The following is a 24119-nucleotide window of genomic DNA, read 5'->3' as shown; positions in this document are numbered from 1 at the left end:
CTTCCCGGTCTTCCAGAGCGCTTCCTGCGCAGCCGCGCTGGGCGGCGCACTGCGCTCCGTGCGGCCGCCGCTCCGGGCAGCTGCCGCTGGCACCCGGCTGGCGGGACGGTGCCCGCGGCGGGGGCGGCCGAGGGGAGAGCGCCCGACGCGGCTCCGGCCGTGCAGAGCTTCACCAGGGAGGCTCGAGGCTGAGCCCGGCACACCCGCGGAGTGGCGCAGGGCCGGGCCCGGCAGCAGCGCAGGTCAGTCGCGACGCGGGGCGGGACGAGACGGAGCGGCTGCGGCGGGCGGGAGCTGCTGCAGGGGCCGTGGCCTTCGGCGGAGCCCGTCCAGGCGTCTCCCGCGGCCTGGTAGGCCGGGGTAGTTCCTTTGGCTCAGGCCCCGGAGCTCATGCAGGGCCTGCTTGCAAAAACCTGTGTTTGGCCTCTGCACTCCCCGGCCGCCCCCGTTCCGTGAGTCCCGCTGGCGTTCGGCCTCCTGTTGCCGCAGAGTGCGGAGGCGGGGAGCTTTCCAGCTAGGCCCAGGCGTGCCGTAAGATGGGACAGAGCCTGGTGACGACCTGTGCGGAGAAGAAAGGGCGTAATATCCTCTCAGAGGGGTATTATCATCTGAGTTGTGATACCAGCTGAGAGACTGAAACATTTATAATCTTCGAGGGTCATTCTCTGACTCCCTACTATAGGTGGCAAAGAAATCCAAAAATGAGGGTGTCAACTTTCCCCTTTCTGTTAATCCAGTTTTGTGCAGACTGTAAGTAACAAATCATTGGTTCACTACAAAATAAATGTGGATTTATTCTGAATGGCCAATGTGTTTAACAAACAGACAAACTCTACTTATGACATAGTCCATACTGGAAACCACAGCACTGTATTTCTTTTACGATTTTTCACCTGTCAGTGTGAGGGAGGTGTTCCCTAAGGTCAAAGATGTAGTATGTGTACTAAATGTGTACTAAATGAAGTGTACTAAATGAAGTTTGTACTAAAATTTGAGTCCAAAATACTTTGCCATTTGATTTCATTGAAAGTTAGTTCTTGTCAGACTTTTTTGGAGCTTTTTTGACATACAGTTTAGCAACAGTTGATAAAGTTTTTAAGACTAATGCTATTTTTATTCTTTTTGAAGATGTGTTTTATCAGCATTTTCTTCAGATTTTTTTTCATCTTTCTGCTGCAGTTCCTCCTCAGCAGCCGCTTGTTCTTCAGTTATTGGCTGTCCATCATGACTAGTTTATCTAATGAAGTGATTAGTAGTAAAGCAACTAAAAGTGTCATTGCTGGTACTTAGTTAGAGTAGTAAATAAGCTAATAAAGGGAGGAAAAATTAATGTTTTGGGGGTTTTTTTTTCAGTGTTTGTTTATACTGCGCAAAGTCATCAATTTCTGTTACTTGCTATGGGGTTAAATTCACATCTATAAAATGTATAAATTGGCTCATTAAAAGAGAGTACAGAAATAGATTATCATGTCAGTATTGAAACATCTACTTTGGTTGCTAGTGCCTCTAGCCTTAGGTGTTAGTAAGAATACTTTTTTGGAGTTAGTGCTGTGTTGATGGTTGGTCTTGATTTTCTTAAAGGTCTCTTCCAGTCTTGATGATTCTAGGATTCTCTGATTTACTCTTTTAATTACCATGATGACTGTAGTGTTTTCTGTATTGTAAAGTTTTTGACTGAGTCTGTGAATTAGAAAGTGGAATACGTTTAAAGCTGTTATATGTGAAGGTTTTGCAAGGATCTTATATGGCACCCACTTTCTTGCCTGCTAGTCTGGATTTTTTGGAGAGAGTCTAAAAGAGGTGGGGTGTTTGGGCCTTTTTATGTAATGAGAGTTTGTGTGTATATCAATATTTCAAAAACCTCAGTGTTATGTATACATATTTGCAGTTTTTAAGGTAGGAATTGAAGATGTTTATTATTGAGTACAGGGAATCTGAAATTGCATTTATCTGGGGCCAAGGCAATTGAAATAACTCTGCTTAGCATTTTGCCTCTATTTTTACATCCTTTTAACTGCTAGGCTTATCTTTGTGCAAACTTGTAGTTTTTTATTTGTCAAGAACATCCTTTTCAGCAAATGAAAAAAATCAGTTCCCATTAATGTTGCATTAATTAAGTAAATAATTAAAATTAGATCTTTCTCTGCATGAATGTCAAAATATCTTTTACTTTTCTTAGAAATGTTGAAAACTGTGAAGTAATAGTAGTGAACTTACATGTATTTGAATCAGCTCATGCTTATGTATCTCATAGCTAATCCTAGAACTCTCAGTATAGGAGTACAGATATATAAAACACCATGTTTTGAATTTATTTTTTAAAAGATTTATTTCTTAGGTAATGGGCCTTTAGATGCATTATAGATCTACCCACTTGGTAAAGGGCTCCCAAGTAGTAGAATGGCATACCTCAGTTCATGTTCGTAGAGTATTAGGGACTTGGCTAGACATAGGTCTGTTCTGTGCAAGGAGGTATTTAGACTTGGGAGAGAATGTTTTGTTTGTTTGACAGCTCTGTTTGTCTCCTATTAGATTCTTTTTTTATTCACCCATGTCAGTAGGTGAAGACTGTAGGTTTAATTTCATTAAAGACTGTAGTGACTCACAGAAAGGTTTTGATGCTTAAGATGATCCAGGACATGTAGGAAGTAAATGTTCCTGTAATGGACTAAATTAAATTAAACTAAAACTTTCAAACAAGTATTATTAGTACATAAAGACTTGATTGAACCGTTCATAGAGAAGGAAAGGTAGTTTTTATGCTCTGATAGTTTTTGACACTATTACTAATCCAAGGACCTTAATTTGTTCTTTGACATGAAATGCAGTACTGTAAGTCAAGAAGGACATTTTACTTTCTCTGTTTATAGTCTTTGGAGGGGACAGTCCTGAAAATGGCTAAAAACTGCTACTTAGAGGATATTTGGGAAGGAAGGAAACAGGTTTATGGCTACATAGTATCAGTACCAAGAATATGGTGTAAAATAAATGGCTCTTCAATATATAAATCATCAAAGTGTCGAGAGTGATATCTGAATCCAGTATTAACATATAGCTGGATGTAGTAATGAAGCACATGGTCTTTCAGGGAAAAAAAAAGCCCTAAACGTTTAATTACATGTTCAAAATATGAGATGGTGGGAATGTCTTTTCTTATTTTTTTTTAACATCTGAAAGTTTCAAAGCCATGAGGTTCAGAGAGAAGGGAAGGGAGGGCAAAGAAGGGAAGAGATGGACAGCTTCTTAAGGAAAATTAGTAGTAGATTAAACAGTAGACAAAATCTGTCAACAATTTCAGACTACAATTCAATTACCTTGTTGCCCATGTGTTTTATTTCTCTGTTGGTTATAATGGCCTACTCTTGCAAAACTTTCAAAAATTCCACATCACTGTTGTTGCACTTGGAATTTCTGCATTTATTCAGTGAAAACAACAATTTAGAGGATGTAAAGAAACAAATAAATTGGGTCCAGCTAATACTAACTGATAAGCTTCAGACATAAATATAATTTCATTGAATTAGCTTGTAAGCATGGTATGCTGCAATAATAATAATTAAGATAATAATAAGAAATGGGAATAAACTTTTTAATTAAAAGATAGCACTGTATTTAATAAGAAATGTTCTGCATATACTACCAATAAATTCATTCTATATTAATGTCAGTCTAACGGAAGAATAAGATATGTTATATTACTTTTTTGATACCTTACTTCTTAAACCTTTTAGGTATTTAATGATTTTTTTTTGGCAGAGAGGGCTTTTTTTAAGACTCTCTAGGTAATAACTTTTTTCAATAAAGAAGTTCACGGTGTTTGTGCCAGTTTAGCAATATTTCCTTTAAGCTATATGGCTTTCTGACAGAAACTAGTGTAATCTATTTCTTATTCAGTCGGTTAGTGATATTAGTGCCAGCTTTCTCTGAGAGCCTGGTTTAAGAATAAGTAAGATCCTTGCCCTGGAATTTAGGAAAGCAGGCTCTGGCCTCTTCAAGGATCTACTTGGAAGATTCCCCCAGGGTCAGGCCCTGGAGGGATGCAGCAAAGCTGTTTGATACACAAGGATCACCTCCCCGAGCTGAGGAGCAGTCCATCCCAGCAGTTAGGAAGTCAGGCTAAAATGCCAGCAGCCATGCACTGATGAACAAGGAGCTCATCATGAAACTCAGACATTAAAAGTAAATGTCCAGAAGCAGGAACACATAACCTGGGAGCAGTATAGAGACAGTGTCTGAGCATGCACGGATGTGAAAAGGAAAGTCAGACTCTACCTGGAGTTGAATCTGGTGATGGATGTCAAAGACCACAAGAATTGCCTCTGTAAAATGCACGAGTAGCAGGAGGAATACTAGGGAAAATGTGGTCTCATGGCTGAATGAGCAGGGAATGTGGAAAAGGCTGAGGTTATGCAGGCTGCCTTTGCTTCCATCTCTACTAGCAAAGACCTTCAGGAGCTGTAGAACACAAGGGAAGGTCTGGAGCAGGGAAGATGTACACTTGGAAGAGGTTTAGGTCAGAGAATACCTGAATTAAGAGGATTAATACCTTAATTAAGAGATAACGCTCTGGGAATGAACCCATGAGTGCTAAGGGAGCTGGCTGATATCATTGTGAGGACAGTCCCAATAATCATTGGACTGGGAGATTGAGGAACTGGGAGAAGTAGACTGGAGGAAAGTAGCCTGTAGACTGGAGGAAAGTTAATGTTTCTTCTGTTTTCAAAAGAGCAGGAAGAAGTCCTCAGGGAACTATAGCCTGGTCAGCCTTACCTTGATCCCCTAGAAGGATGGAAGGTGATGCAGCAGCTAATCCTGGAAACCCTTCTAAGACACATTAAAGAAAATGATCAGGAGTAGTCAGCATAGATTCACCAAGGGGAAGCCATTTTTGACCAACCTGATAATTTTCTACAATGAAATAACTGCCATGGTAAACAAGGGGAGGGAGGAGAGTAGGTGCTTGCATGAGTAAGTCTTTCAGCAGTGTCTCCTGTGACGTGCTCTTGGAGAAGCTGCTGCAGTATGGGCTGGGTGAGCAAATAGTCCGGTCAGCATAAAATGTGCTGAACAGATGGACCACAGGGAATGGCAATCAGTGGTGTGAAGTCTAGTTGGAAGCTGGTAACTACTGTTGTACCCCAGGGGTCAATACTGTGTTCAGCCCTGTTTAACATCTCCATTAATGATCTGGTTGATGCAATGTGCAGTTAGAAGATGATAATTTTATCAATTAAAATCAGTCTTTCAGTGAAATACCCTAATGTAAATTTCTCCCTAGCAAGGTCTGGTTCCCAAATGTTAGCTATTTAGGAAAAACATCTGAATTCATGCAATTTTTCAGAGCATCCAGAAGGTGAATTAAAATTTTCTACCTGAATTATAGTACGTTGTTTATGAGTTGAAATGGCAATGGACTCAGTGTATTGCTCTGGAGTTAATGAGGACAGCTGCTACAACTTGTTACCTCTCATGGACTGCTGAAGTTTACTTCAGTGTGGTGTTTTCAAGCAGGCTGCTTACGCTGTTTTGAGGTTTTTATTGGGTTTTCTTGGTCTGTTTTTTTTTTTTTTTTTTTTTTTAAGAGATAGGGTTGGGCTTTTTTGCTTTTGACAGCTATTAGCATGCATACTTTTTCACTTAGACCACTGAAGAGAGTCACACTCTTTCTGTTCGTCTCATTTTAACTAACAAGCGTGCTCTAAACAACACCTGCAATACAACACTCCCTGTAAAGTTAAAAACAGCAAATAAAATAAAAAAATTGAAATGACCAATGTGTTGTGCTAAAAAGATGCAGGCTCATAGTCAAATTGTGCTGTATATGTACATAAAAGGTAGCAGGCTCTCTGTTCTGCAGCTTCTTCAAGAGCTAAATTGTTCCTGCAGCCATACAGCTGACTTACAACTGCAAGCATCATCAGTTCAAGTCTAAACTTTACAAAAATCTTCAGGAAAGGATGCAGTCTGTGTAACATACCTCTCTTAGTGGTTTTTTGGTTTGGAGGTGGAATATAAAAACTTCAGAAGTTTGAGTTTATTTCAGGCTCTTTTGAAAAGGAAACTAAATTCAGATTTTTCAGAGTAAGGGTGAAATATAAGAGAAATAAAGAACTTTGGGGTAGAGGAAAAAGAGGACATACACGCTATAGGAAGGAAGAGAAATTACAACAATGGTGCAACTCTTGATGCAAGGTTGATTCTTACTGGGTCTGGGCACTTTCTCCTTCTCCTGCAAGGGGAGACTTGAGAGGTTTTTTGCCTTTAGGAGGAAGTTGAATTTAATGCTGCTAACATTCATTGTGTTTGTATCAGTAGCTGCCTGGGAAGAATGTCCCTAAAAATCTTGTCTTTCACACACTTTATCTTCTCTCTTGGTTTTTGCTAATATTGTGAATGAGGTTAGAAAAGAAAGGAGTTAATCAAAATTTAAATTCTAAGAAAACTTGAAAAAATACATTAAAATAATAGTATTCAAAAGTAATATTAATTCTGTAGTCAGAGAAGCAGAAAAAAAATGTCACAGGAGGGGTTTGGTAAAGAGGAAAAACTTTTCCTGAAAGGGAAATTAATATAATGCCATGACACTGTGGGGCATAACTAAATCATGAAGTGAAATACACATTGGAATTGCAGAGAGATTTCAGAAGCTGTAACAGCATACAACTCAGGCTGCCTAGCAAGGAAATTATTATCCCTCTTCTAAACTGTTACTTGTAATACCTGTATGCAACCATTCAGTTGATTCTAAAATGCTAATGAAGTTACAGGATTGAGGAGAAGTGTAGTGGAAGTGTATCAGTCTGCCCTATGTGCTTAAAGTTCCCATAATTAATAAGTAATAAAATCATCAAGGACTGGGGACACTGAACACATCAAATTTTCCAGCACCCCTCATAGTCATTGTGTATCCCAGAGGTTACAAGGTACAATCATACCAGAAAAGCTGAAGGTAGGGAGGAATTGCATAGTGTTACTTATTTGAACAGAGTAGCCTCTCACTTGCAAGTCTGCATGAATCCTACAGTGGACTTATACGAATAATTATTTGTCTTTTCATTTTTGAAAGACAGTTAAAAGTTTCGTTATTTGTATTTGCAGTGTTGTGTTTTGCTTGCACATTCAGCACATTGGGATTGAAGACAAAAAAGAACAGTTCTTCGAGTCAAACAAAAGCCTTGAGTTTCTGTCTTGCTGTTGACTGGTGGTGGATGTAAGAGTATGATGCTGAGATTCAAAGGCAGCTGGTTTCACAATTACCTGGTTTTCCTGACTGTTGTTCTTTTTACTCATACTGCATGTATCTGACCTGAGTCTGTGGTGACCTGTTTGTGTACTAAATCTGCAGAAAAATAAGTTTAAATAGGTTGGGATTTTGCCAGTTCAACATGCAAAACCGATTAAATTGAAGTTCAAATGAGTACTACTGCTAGTCTGTAAGATAAGGACAGAATAGACAGTAGAAGGAAAATTTGAGACAGTGACTGTAGCTGTCAAAAATGACATTACCTTAGATTTTTAAAGAACACAAGCCTGAAAAAAGAGAAATTTGTGTCAAGTACTACTCTTTATCTTTGCACCACTTGAGAGTTTTTGATGATAATTTGATCAAATTATTCATAAGTTATGCCATATAATACAAAACCAAAACTTAAGACATGGAGTGAACAGGTTTGTCTTTTTATTGATGCAGGACTTTATTGGTTCTAGCAAATCATGAATATATACAGTCTGTAACAACACTGTTTTTACTTAGAGTCCTCCTTTGGGTACAGATGTGGATAGGGGTTAATTATGATTTAGGCATTTAGGACAGCTTTTACCATTCTTATCTAATAAGTATTTCTAATAAAAGGTTAAAGGACCTTGCATTCCTGCATCGCAGTACTTGGATCTGCATTGTTACACTTGCATATTGCTGAATATTCATAACTGTGCAGTTGGCATGCATATGTATGTGAAAAGGAAGAAAGTTGGAATAAAATCTGGGCAGTGACTGTGTTTCATAAATGATAAGCGTAAAGTGTTTAATGCAAAATTGCAGGGTTCTGTCATCTGTGGTAAATTGTATCAGAGTATATAGAGCAGGTGTTGCTTCTGAATCTCTTGTATGTATCTTCTCAATCTTCATCCTGGCATCTCCGTACTTATCTGGTGATCCATTCGTATGAATCAGAGGTTGGAGCAGGACAGACACAGAGCTATGAAATGAGAATTTAAGTTAGATGACTTTTTGTTGTTTTTAGGTAGTTTTGAATGGAAGAAATGTAAGGAGGGGCATGGAAAAGATGCATAAAATTGGGATTGACATTGTACTTGACAAATAAAGAGTTGTGAGATACAGTGCCCTTAGAACAATGAAATGCAGATGTTTCATATATCATGAGGTATAAGACCAACTTTTCAGAAAAGCAACAGTAACCAGCAAAGGAAGAGTTATGGCTATAACCACTCTCACTGGAAGAGCTATGGCTATAACTGCCCTCAGTGTGCTCACAATGGTGTGTTCATGATCTGTCATTGGACCTTTCTGAAATGGAGCTGCATACCTCTGTCACCAGGTGACATTTCATTCTGCTTTACAGAAAAGATCGCACATTTACTAAGCCTTGCGTTCTTTTCACTGCTGCACAAGCATTGCAGTATTACTTAGCCATCCTTTTACCAGAGCCTCATATCCTTATCACACCCAGAATGTCTTCAGGTACAAGAGTCTCTCAGTCATCTCTTGATCACATCAGCAGGTGAGACCTACATTATTAACTTAATTTTTAACTTTGCTTAGCTTTTACACTTCCTGATACTGGTTCAGTCACAGATGTTGCCTCTTCCTTACAAAGGGCTGTTTCTTCCCAGCTAACCATCACAGTTGCCACTCTGTTCAACTCCTTTAACCAAACCTCTCTTCACCATTTTAGTTCATCAACAGCAAAGGTAAAGCACTTCTCCAAATAATTGCCATTACCTAGTTCCAAAGAAAAAAATCTATTGTGTATGAGACAAATATTTTGCTAAGCATCTAGATCAAGGGATTTTTAACCATGTTTTTTGGAAATTTTCAAGTTATAATGCAGCTTTGTTTTTTACACTTCCAGGTTTTTATCACTAATTGCTTTAAAAGGAGCAACAGCTAGATTTCATTTAATGTAACAGAGGATGAGAATTTATAAGTGAAACTGACATGTCCCTTTAGAGATGAATTTGTAACTTGATGTACTAAGGAGCAGGATGACAAAAGAGGAAATAAGATGAGGGAGGAAGAGAAAAGGATATGGGATTAAGAATAATAGTGATGAAACATTAGCTTGTTATGTGTTTATCTTCCTGTTTATTCCAGTAAATGAAGATTAGGGCTTATCAAAAAAGTTGGTAGGGTGATGCTGTCTCTGGCTTCTATGCTACAAGGAATACAAATGTACTTGGAGGTTTTATCGTCTTGAATTTAGTGTTGCAAATTTTAAAAGGTTAGTATTTTAAATACTAGTTTTGAGGTAACTATCAGATCTGGTTGTTAGGATCTAATAATCTGTCTTTTAAGAGTGCTGACTGATGACAAATTTATCTCAAGTCAGTAGAAGCTTATAGCATTCAGAGTATCTTAGGGAGTGGCCAGTAATTGTCTAGCATTCTAGCATTCATCGAGGGGATGTGTTGCACTGATGTGGGATTTTCAGTTTCCATCAAATGCTGTCAGAAATGACTGATTTACAGTTTCTAACAGTGCAGCACTTTCCTGCTGCTCTTCATTACTGTTGTATCAATTCTGGCTCTTCTGAGCTGGTTTTGATTTTGTAACTTGAAGCCCTAATATTTTGATTCTGGCAGCTAGTTTGTGGAAGATAAATCTATTAATTAACTATCATTAATTTTTCCTTACTGTCTTCAGGCATTCAGTAGTAGCTAATCTCTTGTATCTCATGTTATGAAATCTCAGTTTACTGAGTTAAAATTGGAAAAGCAACCTGTGATTTGAATGTGTCTTTGTCTTGTGCTTGGTCTTTGAACCTTAAATGTAACTGTAGCATTTTTAACCTCCATAATAAAATTCTTAATTTTATCTATGGGAATTGTTTGTTACACAGTCATTCAGTGTTTTCCTTGAATTTGTCTATGTTGAGAAATAGTCCTTTCTCCCAGGAATATAAGAAATAAATAATAGTTTCTGTGATTGCAGTGTGTTACTGACTTTTCAATTAGTGTTAGTAGTTATTCCAAACAGTTAAAGAATCAATTTATGTTCTTTAGAAAATGATAGGTTTATGTCTGAAGTATATAGAAATCCAGACAGTAATACAAAATCAATCTTTTTTAAGGTTATTTGAGGTAATGATATAGTGATAAGTTAATTTTACAGTGATTAAGAGACAACACAGTTGGGGCTCCCAATTAGACTTTGATCTGAGGATATTTCTCTCTGCACTTGATAAGCAGGAAGGAGATGAGATTTAATGGTGAGAGATGAGGCTTTGAGCAGCTGGGATCCATGTTCTGTGTTATGAGAGTTGGTGTAAAGGAAAATTTTAAAGTTAACTGAATATGTATCGTTTGGTTTCTCATCTTTAAAATTTATTGATTTTTAATTGACATATAAAATATCCTCTGCTATTGAGAGTGCCCAAAAAGAACAGTTAAATGATAAATTTTCGCAAAGAAAAATGTAGAACACTCCACATTAAAAAAAATCTCAGCATTCTTGTGATGGGTGGAAAGTTAGTTTTCATTCCTATCTGTTGATACCCAACTTTATGAACATCAAAGGAGGGATAGTAAACCAAGGCTATGGCTTGCTTCCCTGCTGTCGCACACACCCAGTATGGCAATGCACAATACCAAGTGTATTGTAGCTCCTGAAGGAAAAAGGGACTGTGTGTTACTGTTATCTCCAGAGAGGAGATGATTTCTACACCCTGCTTCCCCATCCTTGGACCATTGATCTCAATGCTGGGACTTGGCAGAGTCTAGTCTGTTGAAAAGGATGAAAAATTGTTACCTTTATGTATATCCTGTTGTTTCTTTGTGTTGAGATACTTTATAATAATAAAATAAAATACTAATAGTGAATGTTAAGAGGGACTTCATATCAGGAATTCTTCCTGGCCTGGAAATGAAAAGAGTTGTCCAGGCAAAAGTAATACAATATGATTAGTGATGAATATAAAAGAATAGCATAGGAATGTAAGAATAAAATTGATGACTGAGGAACAAAATAAGTTTCAATTTACAAAGCACAAGAAAAGAATCAATGAAAGGTTCCAAAACTCTGAGTAAGAGGAGGCACGAAGGGATAAGTCCATTACCTAGATCTGTTATTAAATAAGAAAGGAGAACAAGGAAAAGACTTTCAAAGACTGATTCTTCCCTTCATACTTTGTAAAAGAGATATATTGTGACCTGCTACTTTCATAAAATTAATCTTAGACAGGAAATAAGAGTGGAACCAAAGCACAGAAAGAATAGCCTAAGGAATCTTAATATAGATGTGCTCAAGTGGCAAATCCTAATAAAATTCATCCTAGAATGATTGAGGAATTAGGCGCTGCTGATTTTATTTATTTATTTAATATCCCAGAGGGTGGAAATAGCCAGCAAAATGGGTTTGTGTGTATCTGGTTTTGTGCCTCTTTATTCTTCTGTTAAGAGAATTATTGAAACTGTCAGTTTTGATTCCAAATAAAGGTTCAGGAGTAAATAGTTTAGCAATTAATTTGTATCTAACAGTGTGTAGAAGAGAAATGGTAAAACACCCAGTATGGTTTGGTGAGACCTGTTTGTAAGAAACCTCAATATTTTTTCTCTTCTAAATAAGAATAACAAGTTTAGTAAGAGGAAAGCTTTAGGTACTATGTATCTTTATTTTAATAAAGTCTTTTTCCCTACATGAGCAAACTAGGGAAACATAATATCAATATTGTATCCATTAGATGTTGATGTTATCAGCATCAAGTTGAAAGATTGCCTTTACAGAGTAATTATCTATAGTACCCTGTCAAGATGAAAAGGCATTAGTGAGTTGGATGATGGAAGAGAATACATACTTAGAAAAGTTACTGATGATACAAGCTGGAGAGAGGTTGAAAGTTCAGGATTTTGTTTTGTCCTTTGTTTTAAACATAAGGTCTGAATTCAAAATACTCTTGATGAGTTTGGAAAGTGTAAAATCAACAAGATAAAAAACAATGCAGGTATTTAACATGAAAAGCTCAAAATATATTAATCCAAAAGAGGAAATAATTATTCAGATAGAAAAATGAGAGAAAAAGACATGAAGATATAGGAGATCTCAAGGTGAATTGCTGCTGAGAAAAAAGTAAAGTTGTTGTTTTGCTGTGGATTTTATTTGGGTTTTTGGTTTGGTTTGGTTTTTCTTGAGGATCATACCAGCCATGTTGTAGTAAAGCATATTTTGTCTAGTTTGGCAGCTCTTCTATGGGTAATTGGTCCTTTCACATGTCTTGCTGCTTTTTGCTCTTGAGAAGGTGCAGCAAAATGGAAGCTCTTTTTCGTTGCTCTTGATTTCTGCTATGGAGTGAAAACTGTCCTGATTTTTACTAAACATGCTTTATACTAAATATAAGAAAAAGTCTTTGGGCCATAAAACACTGGAACAGACTACTTAGAAAAACTATGGAATTAGCCTTCTTGGTAGACACATGTCAATATATTCTTGAGCCTGTGTTTGTGCTGTGTTAGAATTTGGTGGTCTCTTGTAGTCCATTCCATCTCTCCTTATGTTCAGTGTTAGACTACATGTTTTCTACACAGATGAGATTGTGTAAAAGAATTAAATCACTAACTCAGTGAAGTTAGTGGATATGCTACTTATGCATCCTAAATGTAATTTTAAGTTCACAGAATGAACTAGGTTGGAGAAGATCTTTGAGCATCAAGTCCAACCTATGGCCTAACACTACCTCATCAACTAAACAAGGGCACTGAGTACTACATCCAGTCTTTTTTAAAATACCTCTAGGGATGGGCAGATAATGCCCAATTCCATCTTCCTGGGCAGATAATGCCCAATCTCTCTTTCTGTGAAGAATTTTTTCCTGATGTCTAACCTAAACTTCCCCTGGCACAGCTTAAGGCTGTGTCCTCTCATTCTGTCACTGGCTGCCTGGGAGAGGAGACCGACCCCAACCTGGCTACAGCCACCTTTCAGGAAGGTGTAGAGAGTGATAAGGTCTCCCTGAGCCTCCTTTTCTCCAGGCTAAACACCTCCACCTCTCTCAGCCATTCCTCACAGGGTTTGTGTTCCAGGCCTCTCACCAGCCTTGTTGCCTCCTCTGGACGCGCTCAAGTGTCTCAGTGTCCTTCCCAAACTGAGGGGCCCAGAACTGGGGAGGGATGACCTCCCTGCTCCTGCTGGCCGTGCTATAGGCTAGGATGCTCTTGGCCTTCTTGGCACCTGGGCACGCTGCTGGCTCATGTTCAGTCGGCTGTCAGCCAGCACCTCCAGCCTGGGCACTGTCCAGCCACTCTGTCCCCAGTCTGTAGCACTGCAGGGGATTGTTGTGGCCAAAGAGCAGGACTCAGCACTTGGACTTGTTGAACTTCATGTTGTTGGACTTGGCCCATCTATCCAGCCTGTCCAGGTCCCTTTGCAGAGCTCTCCTACCCTCCAGCAGATCAAAACATGGTCCCAGCTTGGTGTCATCTGCAAATGGTGGACTCAATCCCCTCATCCAGATCATCAGTGATGATATTAAACAGGACTGGCCCCAGCACTGGTCCCTGGGGGATGCCACTAGTGACTCGCTGCCAACCATTAGGAACAAATTTTGGGTTTTATTTTAATAAATATGGTTTTATTTTGCTTCTCAAAAAGTGGTTTGACAGATCATACTTAAAATTATTTTAAGACTTCTGCATATATGTCTATTTGTCATCTAATGATTATGCTAGAAAAGCAGGGAATGCGATTGCAGTAGCTCTGAGATAGAAACCCCTTGATTACTCATCCACAGTAGAAAAGCCCTGTGGAAAAAAATGGCACCCAAGAGATTACTTGGATTTGTATATTTCTTCAGGCAAAGTTTACAGACCTGTAAATTTAAATGTAGAATTTTTGTGGGCAGAATGCATTGACAAATATGCCTGATGGTAATACATCTCCTACTGATAGTCCCAGAACAGGTCAATAATAATGCTTATATTGATAGCGGCAATGCAGGAGATGTTACTTGGTATTATAGCTAAAATCCATGTTATCCCCTTAATTATAATTACATTAATATTGACAGGCTGTTGACAATACTCACATTACTATTGATAGATTTCTGTCAATAACATGTTTCCAAATAAAATATATTCATTCATAATTTCTACATTGCTCAATACCAGCACTAATATATACCAGAAGAATTTTCTTTTTCCCTAGTGATATACAGTAATTTTTTTGTACTGTACAAGTAGGGTTGTTTATTTGTTTGGTTAAAAAGACAAAACAAACAAATACAGGTTATTTAAGAACGGAACATTTTAGGGTTTTTCGGTTGTTTGGTTTTTTTTCTGGCAGGCAATTCTTTTTTTTTCTATATCTTTGACAGTATAAATGGAGAACCTTACAAGTACCAGTCTTTACTAATTAAAGAGTATTTCTGTAAAAGTTCATCAAACATTGAGTTTATTATGTATGTGAATGTTGGTACGTGCTCCTTTCATTACTGGGTCTGTGATTTGGGGTTCTTCTGTTTTAAAAGTAACTTAAAATAAGAGTTAAAACAGTCAAGGATGACAAATAGAATTTAATAAAAAACATGGAGGAAAACAAACATTTTCTATATTCTTTGTAGCTCAGCAAAATACAGAATGCAAAAATAACATTAAAAAAAGTACAAGATAAATGTCTTTGCACTTATAGGGTGTGTTTTTATCTAGTTTTAAGCTACCATAGTTCCCACTTATTTCTACTGTGATACTACTGTGTGCAAAAACAATATAAACTGAAAAAGAATACATTTCTAAAAGGAGTTTGTATAGAAGTAATTTTTAAAGGGAAAATTTCCTACCATAGCAAGATTGAGATTAAAATGTAGGGCTCTTCTCTCAAGGAAACAGTTGGTCTTATTCAGATCATTAGGACATTTGAAGACAATTTCATAGGACAATGCAGATTTCAAACTGTCCCCTTTAATATTTGCCTATGGGAAATAAATATCTTCCCTTTAAGTGCAATAAAACCTTAGATCAATTCAGAAGAAAGTAGAGTGGATAGCAGAACACTAAGCATACAGGAATGTGCTTACACATTGAAATCAGAAGTATACGGATATAATTTTTAGGTAACTTTCAGGGTCCAGTTAACAACCATGGCCTATGGCAAGCTTTAAATGTTCTTATCAGGAAAGAACTCAGAACAATGCCCAGATTTATTGCTTGAATTGAGAACACTTAATTTTTCATCAAAAAGAAAGCTTTTTTTTTTGTTGTTTTTCTTTTTTTTATTTTTTTACATAGCTATGTGACAAGCATAATCTAAAAGATAGCATCCTTATTGTTGTTTGATATTCTTCCTTTTCCATATAGTGTGCCTAAACTTGACTAAAAGTTCAATCAATTTGATAGCTGGTAGTTCAGGAAGAGACATTGAACATGACACCATTAAACAGTATATATGGTGTTGATTCTGATTTTTTTAAAAAGAAGACTTGTTCGATTTGGCAAAATTCCGAAGGTTACCGAACAGTAGTCGTGCTGTTTGGGCGTGTTGTCTCAAAAGTGGTTCCCATTTTCTGTATACAAAGTTCCAGTGCACTCTGACAGATTCATTGAAATTATTTCCTTCAAATACAGTTCTGGGTAGGATGATGGACGTGAAAAAAAAAATCAATTAGATTCTGCATTGAGGCAATGGGAAGGTCAAACTCCAAATCCCAGAGAAGATTTTAGTCTGCTCTCCTGTGAAAATTTGGAATAAATTAATTGCTAAAACAGGTAGGTTCAGGCATCATTTGGCCAAGTTTCACGAATTTCTGGGGAGAAATTTCTGGAGATTTCAGTCTTGGTAGACAAAATGTTCCAGCTTCCTTGTTTCAATTGGAATTTCTCATGTAGTGACTTAACACAGAGTTGCCTCTCTTTATTTCATTGCATCTCACAGAAAACTTTGGCTTAATATTCTCTGCAATCCTTAGGAAGTAGAAGATTATTCATAGACCATTTCTTAGCTGTCTTATCCTTCAAGTTGAACAATCTGAGTTCCTTCAAGCTCTTCTCATATATCAGGACATGGGGTTCCTTTCTTTTGTACTATTCATAGAAAAAGCTAAACTGGACTTAGTGTCCCAGGTTTAGACTCACCAATGCCAAGTGGAGGGTAATAGGCACATTTTTCAGTCTGCTGGCTATACATGTTCTAGTGTGCTGCAAGGATGCACTGGTGGCTTGTGTTCAGCATGCTGCCTGTCCCCACATCCTCTTTTTCAAAGCAAGTGTGCAGTCATACAGGCTCCCAGCCTATGTGTATTTCATGATCCATCATAATCCTGTGCATTTGACACATTTTCCTTTGTCTTCAGAAAATTCCTGATGACCCATTCTTCACTTGCTCAGGTTTCTTTAGATAATATACCTATAATGAAAAAAAAATCTGTAAATATTTAGTCTACCTTATTTATGAGAAACCTACAATAGAAATTGCTCATAGCATCTGTAGTAATGAAAAACAATTGGAAAAGATGGTTAAAATGATGTTGGAAAATAGTCTTAGTAGATGGATCAAGGAAGTTGTTTGATAAGATGTCCCTTTTGAGTAACTAGCATTTTTGAAGGAGGTTTTGAGTGTTGGGAGTTATGTAGAACATTGAAACAAGTAGAACAAAGTGAAATGAGTAGAAGAGAAAGTGAAGAAGACATTAGACTTTTAGGGTTTATGAGTGAATAACCAGTGGCAGGTTCCAGAGCAGGTGGTTATCAAAGGCTCTGGTTCCTAGAATTATAGTGGAATGAAAAGATGAGGGATAGGATGGTGGATGGGCATTGGTGCTGGAGTTTTTGAAGTGATGCAGTAACATCCAGTAGGGGTTGAATTGACCCTTTGATCATAAATTAGAGTAGGGAAGTTATTTGAATCATACTGGAAAATGTTTCCTGTGCTTTGGTTTCTGCTACAGAAAGGACTAAATGTGAGGGAGACAGGTTTGGTTATATGGGCTTTGTATCCTGGTTTTTCCAGCTGGTGTGGGTTCATGCAATGAACCCTATGGCTGTTGGCTCAGAGGAGGTGGCCTTATCCCACCTTCAGCCATGTTTTGCCTGCTAATAAAGGAAGGAGTAGTTTAAAAAAGCTAAGTGGAGCTATTGTATGCTCTACCCATGTAGCAGTCCTAGTTAATTGGAAACTACTGTTATACACCCTACACTAAAGACAAAGTCATATTTCCTTGCAGTGATAACTAATTATGAATATGGAAAACAGTAGGAAAGCTACAGATGATGTTTTATATTGTGTTTTAAAACTTCTGGGGTGTTCTTTTTCAGCAAACATGGTTGTCTGTTTGAAGGATTTTTTTTTTTTTTAGTATTCTTGACATCAGTAGCAACCGTTGCTACCAAGAGCCTCTACAGCATCTTTTACTCACAGTAATTTTGTATGGTTATTTTTCTCTTATAAATAAGAATTTGAGGCACTACCTCCTATACTTTCTCTAGAAGGCTGTGGATTCCTTGCAGGTCTGTTATGCAAAGAATCTGGTTTAGAAAGTGAAATGTGTTGCATACTCTCTGAATATACTTCTGAATCACTTTGAGGTTTAATCTGTTGACAAAAGGAAGCAAAAATTGATTACCCCACAATTTTACATTGAGGTGCTGCCTCTATTTTGCTTTGGTAATTTACTGCATTTATTTCTCAGCCAGGCTTTCAGATGCAACAACATTTAAAAGAAGCCATTTTAAAAAACACTTTATTTTTTTCTATGATGCTTGAGCAAGAGGAGTATCCATTTGTTGACGTTGCTATTATACATTAATCATCTTGCCTGGAAATGTTATACGACAAGTAGCACAATCCCACACCTGTCAAAAACACTCTAGAAAATATATGCAGACTTCAGTGAAGTACTGTATAATAATTTATGTCTGAATGCTGAATATTTCTTAGATCTCATATGATTTTTCTCTAAACAACTCACTGCCTTTATTGAGAAAATTTTATTCATTCCCACCTTAATTTCATCCATATCTTTATGTAATTCCTAAATTTGTCTGTATTTCTATAGTTTTGCTTTCAGCTGTAGCATTTGAAGTGTTCATATGGCAACACTTGGTCTGCCTCACTGTTCTTTTCCAGATTTTTTGGTTAGTATTTCATTTTCCCTATTTCTCTATAAAACACCTTATAGTGTTGCAGTTCTTCTTTCTGATCTATTTTAAGATTCAATTGAATATTACAATTATGCCCTGCAATATTTTAATGTATATATAAATTTATTAATATGTATGTATGTGTATATAAATCTGTGGATTTTTCTGAATATCTAGATGATGTTGAACACTTGTTTATAACCAAATGTTAACATTTTGTGAGAAATGGTCAGGCATAATTTCTTCTAAAAATAAGATTTTAAACTAAATTAAATGTGTACTAATTTTATATTAATGTAAAGCTTCCTGAAATGAATTGTGTCATATTAGTAACATATTTATAGAGCATTCTGAGAACTTTGTTGTTTCTTATCTACTGGTGGTATATTGCAAGTTTGTTATTTTTAATAAAAATAGAAATAGGAAATATTCTGCTATACTAAAATCTATTTGTGTTTTATTTCTAGAAAGGTTTTTGTGAAGAAATGGCCTCCAGCCTTGGAAATGAAAAGAGTGTGAATCCTGTGCTCAGAATAAGTCAGCTTGATGCTCTTGAACTAAACAAAGCCCTGGAACAACTAGTGTGGTCCCAGTTTACCAGCTGTTTTCATGGATTTAAACCAGGGGTGTTGGCTCATTTTGAACCAGAAGTAAAAGCATTTTTATGTCTTATATTATGGAAATTCACTATCTATTCCAAGAACGCAACTGTGGGACAGGCCATTCTCAATATTCAATACAAGAATAACTTATCTCAGTCAGAGAAATACCAACCTCTGAGCAAACACCAGAAGTTATGGTATCTTATTTTCACTGTTGGTGGAAGATGGTTGGAAGAAAGATGTTATGATTTATTTAGCAATCGTCAACAGCAGTCTTTCTGCAAAATTAAGAGCTATATAGGTTTTGGATCTGGACTTCTAAAGCTTTGTGGACTTGTAAATTTTCTGATTTTTCTTCGGAAAGGAACATTTGCAACACTTACAGAACGCATTCTAGGAATTAGGTCCGTTTTTTGCAAGCCGCAAAATGTTCGTCAGATAGGATTTGAATACATGAACAGGGAACTCTTATGGCATGGCTTTGCTGAGTTTTTGATATATCTGCTACCACTCATTAATGTACAGAAACTGAAACTTAAAATTTCCTCTTGGTGCCTGCCTATCGCAGGTCCTTTCCAATAGTGAAAACTCTTTAGCAGTTCACTGCAGGGAATGTTCACTTTGTGGGGAATGGCCTACCATGCCACATACCATAGGCTGTCCACATGTTTTCTGTTACTACTGTATTAAAAGTAACTTTTTATTTGATATGTATTTTACATGTCCTAAATGTGGCTCAGAGGTACACAGTCTTCAGCCATTGGAGTATAAAATTGAAATGACAGAATTGCATGTCTGATATGAGGTTGATTTAGTTTTATACTGTACATGATATATATTCAAGAGATTAATGGAAGAATTCAGAAATTATTGAAAGCAGACTGCTGAAATATGCTTTGGGCACTCTGTAATTTAGATAAAACGTATTTTCACTGGTCTTAGGTTTTTATTGAGTAGCAATGCCATAATGCCCTACCCCACTTGGCAGGTGAGGGGAAGGGAGTTGGATTTACTCTGGATGGTGTGTGGGAGAAACAACAACAACATTCTCAGGGAGTTGGAGAAGAACCTCTACTTGCAAAATTTAGAACATTCCAATTGGATAAGGCAAACTTTGACTTAGCAATCTTTAACTTACCCAGACAAAGTGCCATTAACAACTTACCTAGTAGATGGATTAAGTGGGAAAGTTGTTTTTTTCATGCCTAAAGAATAATTTTTAATTTGAATCCCCAATATGATGTTACACTAAAAAAACACAAAGGTATAAAGAACATTTAAGGAAAACAGTGCACCTTCTAGACCTTTGTGAGATGACAACGAATTTTCTCAGGCAGACATGTCTCAGAGCTTCAATTACATATATATTGTCTTCCCTCCAAACCTGAGGGGTGAAACTCATCATCCTTTGGAATGTGGCAGATGTTCAGGGTAACCCACATTCTTCTGAGTTAGAGGCACTGAAGAAAACTGTTCACTCACAAGATGCTCTCTGTAGGAATTGCCGCTCTTGTCTTTTTGATGTGGTCTAGGTGGGTGCCAAATCTCAAAGTTCACTTCCACACAGAAAAAGATCAAACACAATTGTGTGCATGGTAACATATTAAAATAGGTAATTTCCTGCTTTTTGCATTCACTATTTGCTTTCTTAGTTGCCTTTGCAATGTTTTAATTGTTCTTACACTTCACTCATTTACTCTTCAACCTGATTTTGTAGGATTATTTTCTTTTTAATTGCAATCCTTTTTTGACAGGAAGTGTTATTCAGAAGAGTCTCATTAACACAGAAATACATTACGTCCTCTTTTTGAATCTTAATTTGTAAAAAACATATACAGTTAAATTAAATAAATAGTTTTATGGTGGCTCTGTTCTTGATTGGCAATCATCAATAGTCAGTCCCAAAAATAGCAGGGTAACAGCTGATTGAGTAACTTTGATCTACTTTTATGAAATGGTTTATTACATTCTTCATTCGACATTCTGATTAGAACAACCCACTAGTCTATTTGTTTGAAGATCTTAAATTCTAGGTTTTGATCTTTAGAGTGACACACAGTGCTTTCATCTGATGTAATTAGATATAGTTAGCGGGTGGGCAGCTAAAAACTTCATTAATTCTGCTGCTGTTCTGTGAGTCAACAGAGACTTCAGAGCAAGTGCTTCCAGATCCTGTGCTGCAATATTATTTGCTGTCAAATGTGTGTATTAGTACCCTGCCATATTTTTGTTATTTGCTGTTGCAATTAGAACCAGTAGGTGCAAACCTGTTTTTATTAGACTATGAAAACTGGCAAGTCATTTGGAGAGCATCCTAAAGTTACTTCTTGATCCTGAAGGAATTTTATATGAATTGTCCTTCCACATCACTTAATAGCTTTTCCCAAAGAAATGTTTTAGCAACACTGACTTAAAGGTGATCTAATGTCTCCAGAAACATCATTAGCATTTTGATACTTCAGTCTTTATCTGTGTTTATTAATAAAGAATTGTATGCATCCAAAATCCTGTGTTCATAGTTTACAATCATAGCAGACCTTTGTTTGCTGTGGAGTCTTCATTTATTCTGAAGTTTCAGAGCAATATTTTATCAAAAGAATATGGATTCTCTGTTTTGGCCTCTGCTAGGTGTCATGCCCTTCTTATGTTGGAGTTTGCTTCTTTCCTATATAGAAATGTTTCATTTTCCTGAATATTAAAGAATGTTATCTTCCTTTTTCATTCCACCTCCCTCTGTCCTGCTGTTTGATGTGCATAAGCTGTATGAATTTCCTGGGGTTTGTTTTGTCTCTTGCAGCTTCATGCGAGTAAAGTTTGTGCTCTGTTTTTCATCCCTGTTACACTATCAATAAAAAAGCAGTTTAGTACCTCTATTGTATAGCTGGTTTCTGCTGGTTCTGCTATATCACACTCTACTGTAGTTTTTTGTTTGTTTTTTTTTTTCTGGAATTGAACTTCTAATGCTTAACTTATGCTGCCTTATTTTAGCAAAGCATTGGCCTGCTTCTGTAGCACCTCCTCATCACTGTCTTGGGTTTGTAGCCCATAGTATTTACAAAGTTTGTAAAGTCTGTGTCTTGTGGCACAAACTATTTTTGTTACCCTAATAATCTAGATCTTTCGGTGGGGGTTTAGTTATTTTATTTTCCATGCAAGTAAGCAGATACGAAGCATCTCATAGAAGTAGGTGGTTTGGGAAAAGAATGGTTGTTTGTGTCAGATACAGATTTTTCTTTTTAATCTCCCATATGGTAAAACCTTTGCTCAGTTGTAGTCACTAATGAGACCAGGGTTCCAACTTGAATATTGAAAAGTTTCTACCAGCTTACCTTTTTAGTACTTCAATATTCAGCATTTTCCTGAACCACTTTAAAATGAAAAATACACTTCTAAAAATATTTTAATTCTGTTTTGTTGTGTCTTGTGATCTATAAGTTGCAGAAGAGTCTTAGTTAAAGATATTACAGGAAAAAAATCAGATTCTTTCTAATCAAAGAATAATTAGTTTTACATATTAATTACCTTGATAATTTGTCCTCATAAATATTATATTTTTCAGGTTGAAACTCTACTTTAACAAAGGACTGCTACATCTGGTCCGACTTCCTGCAGTGGAGGGAATAAATTTTGTTTTGGAATGTTAATCTTTAAACAAAAGGGGATTAGTATTCAGCTACCATTAGAATGTACTTGTGAGTAGTCATATGTGCATCAGTGAAAAGGGTAAATGCTCAGAATTTAAGGAAGCTAAAGGACCAGAACTTCTATTCAGTCTTGGATAGGAGTTAGAGCTTTGTATTACCAGTTTTCTTTGTGCTCTGTTGACTTTGTGTGCTACATGAACATTTTCATTATCAAAAATCAAAATATGAAGGCATAAATGAAACAGACTAATTATATTAATATACTTACTTGGAAACTTTTCATTTCTTCATTTGAATGAGAATTACCAGTTGCCACAAGGTGTGATGGGGAGGCAGTCAGATGAAAGGAGCCAGAGGATGCTGTTTTTTACTTCCACACACCACCATTCTATCTACTCTATGTTTTAAGGGAGGTTTTATATAAGTAATTTTATAGAGGACTTAAAAGGTGGGAGTTTCTGTGAAAGAAATTAGAAGGATAGTATTTGATTCCTGCCTTACCTGGAAATATTTATTTTTTTGTAACTATAAGATATGATGGACAAGGATGATCTCAGCATTAGTAAAGAGACAATGTGAAGAAAGATGAAAGATATGTATTTGCTAAATGCAATCTATTATAATATCCTTATTTGAGAATACTAATGGAATTGTTATCTGCGATGTGTCATTCTTGTGAAAACCAAGTTGACAAATAAATGATATTTTCTATAGGTTCTGAGGTTTGCCTTTTTCTTAAGAGTTTTTCTGGAAGGGTGGTTATTTCTTACTCAGTGAGTGACTTCATACTTTGTCATTTATGAGACTAAAATGCAAAGTGAGAAACTAGTTTAGACTTCTTTAAAAATTTCTTCAGTTTTAGGTTTAAGCAAATTATCTTTTCACATTTCTTCTTTTGAGCAGATTAGTCATAGCTGTTACCCTTTGCTGTGTGTTTGCTAGGAAGCTGTGTTGGCTTGTACTGAGAACAGAAGATTGTGGCATGGCTGGATAGGGTCGTGCTTATTGCCAGGACAGATAATAAACTGATGGTCATTTGCTTTTAATACAGTATGGTAGCCTGAGCTGCTGCAAGTCGCAGTGTATACAACCAAAACAGCAGAAGCAGTTTCAAAGTGGTGCTTCAACCCCTTACCTGTTCCCTGGAGGAACTCTTAGTAGAATTGGTTGAATAGGTTACAGGCTGCCTGCCTTCAACCTCCCAAGAGCATTTTACATGCTGACGACATTAAAACATCCACCTAAACTGTTACCACAGTCTTAAGTTTCTGCCATTCCAGGGGAGTCCACTTCCAAAGTGAGGAGCTGGCAAAGTGGTCAAATATCATTCAAGGAAATGACATTTGTGGGCAGAATCTCTCTCAGGCTGGCACCAGATGAATCACAAACATGCACAGGCATGTTTGCACAGCATCTGCTAAAGCCAACCAGTCATCTTTTCTGTTCTCTAGAGCATACCTGAGGTTTAGAATTCTCAAACTGTCTGTTGATCTGCATACAAAAATGCAGATCTCTTTCAGATAAGAGATGTTGGCAGACTTGTACAGCAGCAGGTCCAGGTAGTTCTATGTCT

The 24119-nt window shown here is 37.0% G+C and overlaps 1 protein-coding gene across 1 annotated transcript; it reads left to right on the top strand.

Moving 5' to 3' along the window:
• The first annotated feature begins 47 nt into the window (after positions 1-47).
• PEX2 (peroxisomal biogenesis factor 2) lies at positions 48-23259 on the top strand. The gene is given in 3 exon segments (XM_036405952.2): positions 48-242; positions 18768-19472; positions 19474-23259. Coding segments are annotated over 2 exon segments (915 nt in total). The 5' UTR covers positions 48-242; positions 18768-18785; the 3' UTR covers positions 19702-23259.
• The last annotated feature ends 860 nt before the right edge of the window (positions 23260-24119 follow it).

The sequence above is a fragment of the Molothrus ater genome, chromosome 1, assembly GCF_012460135.2.
Source record: "Molothrus ater isolate BHLD 08-10-18 breed brown headed cowbird chromosome 1, BPBGC_Mater_1.1, whole genome shotgun sequence".
NCBI lineage: Eukaryota > Metazoa > Chordata > Aves > Passeriformes > Icteridae > Molothrus > Molothrus ater.
Note: the sequence above shows the minus strand (reverse complement) of the source record. Positions and strands in the feature narration are given on the sequence as shown.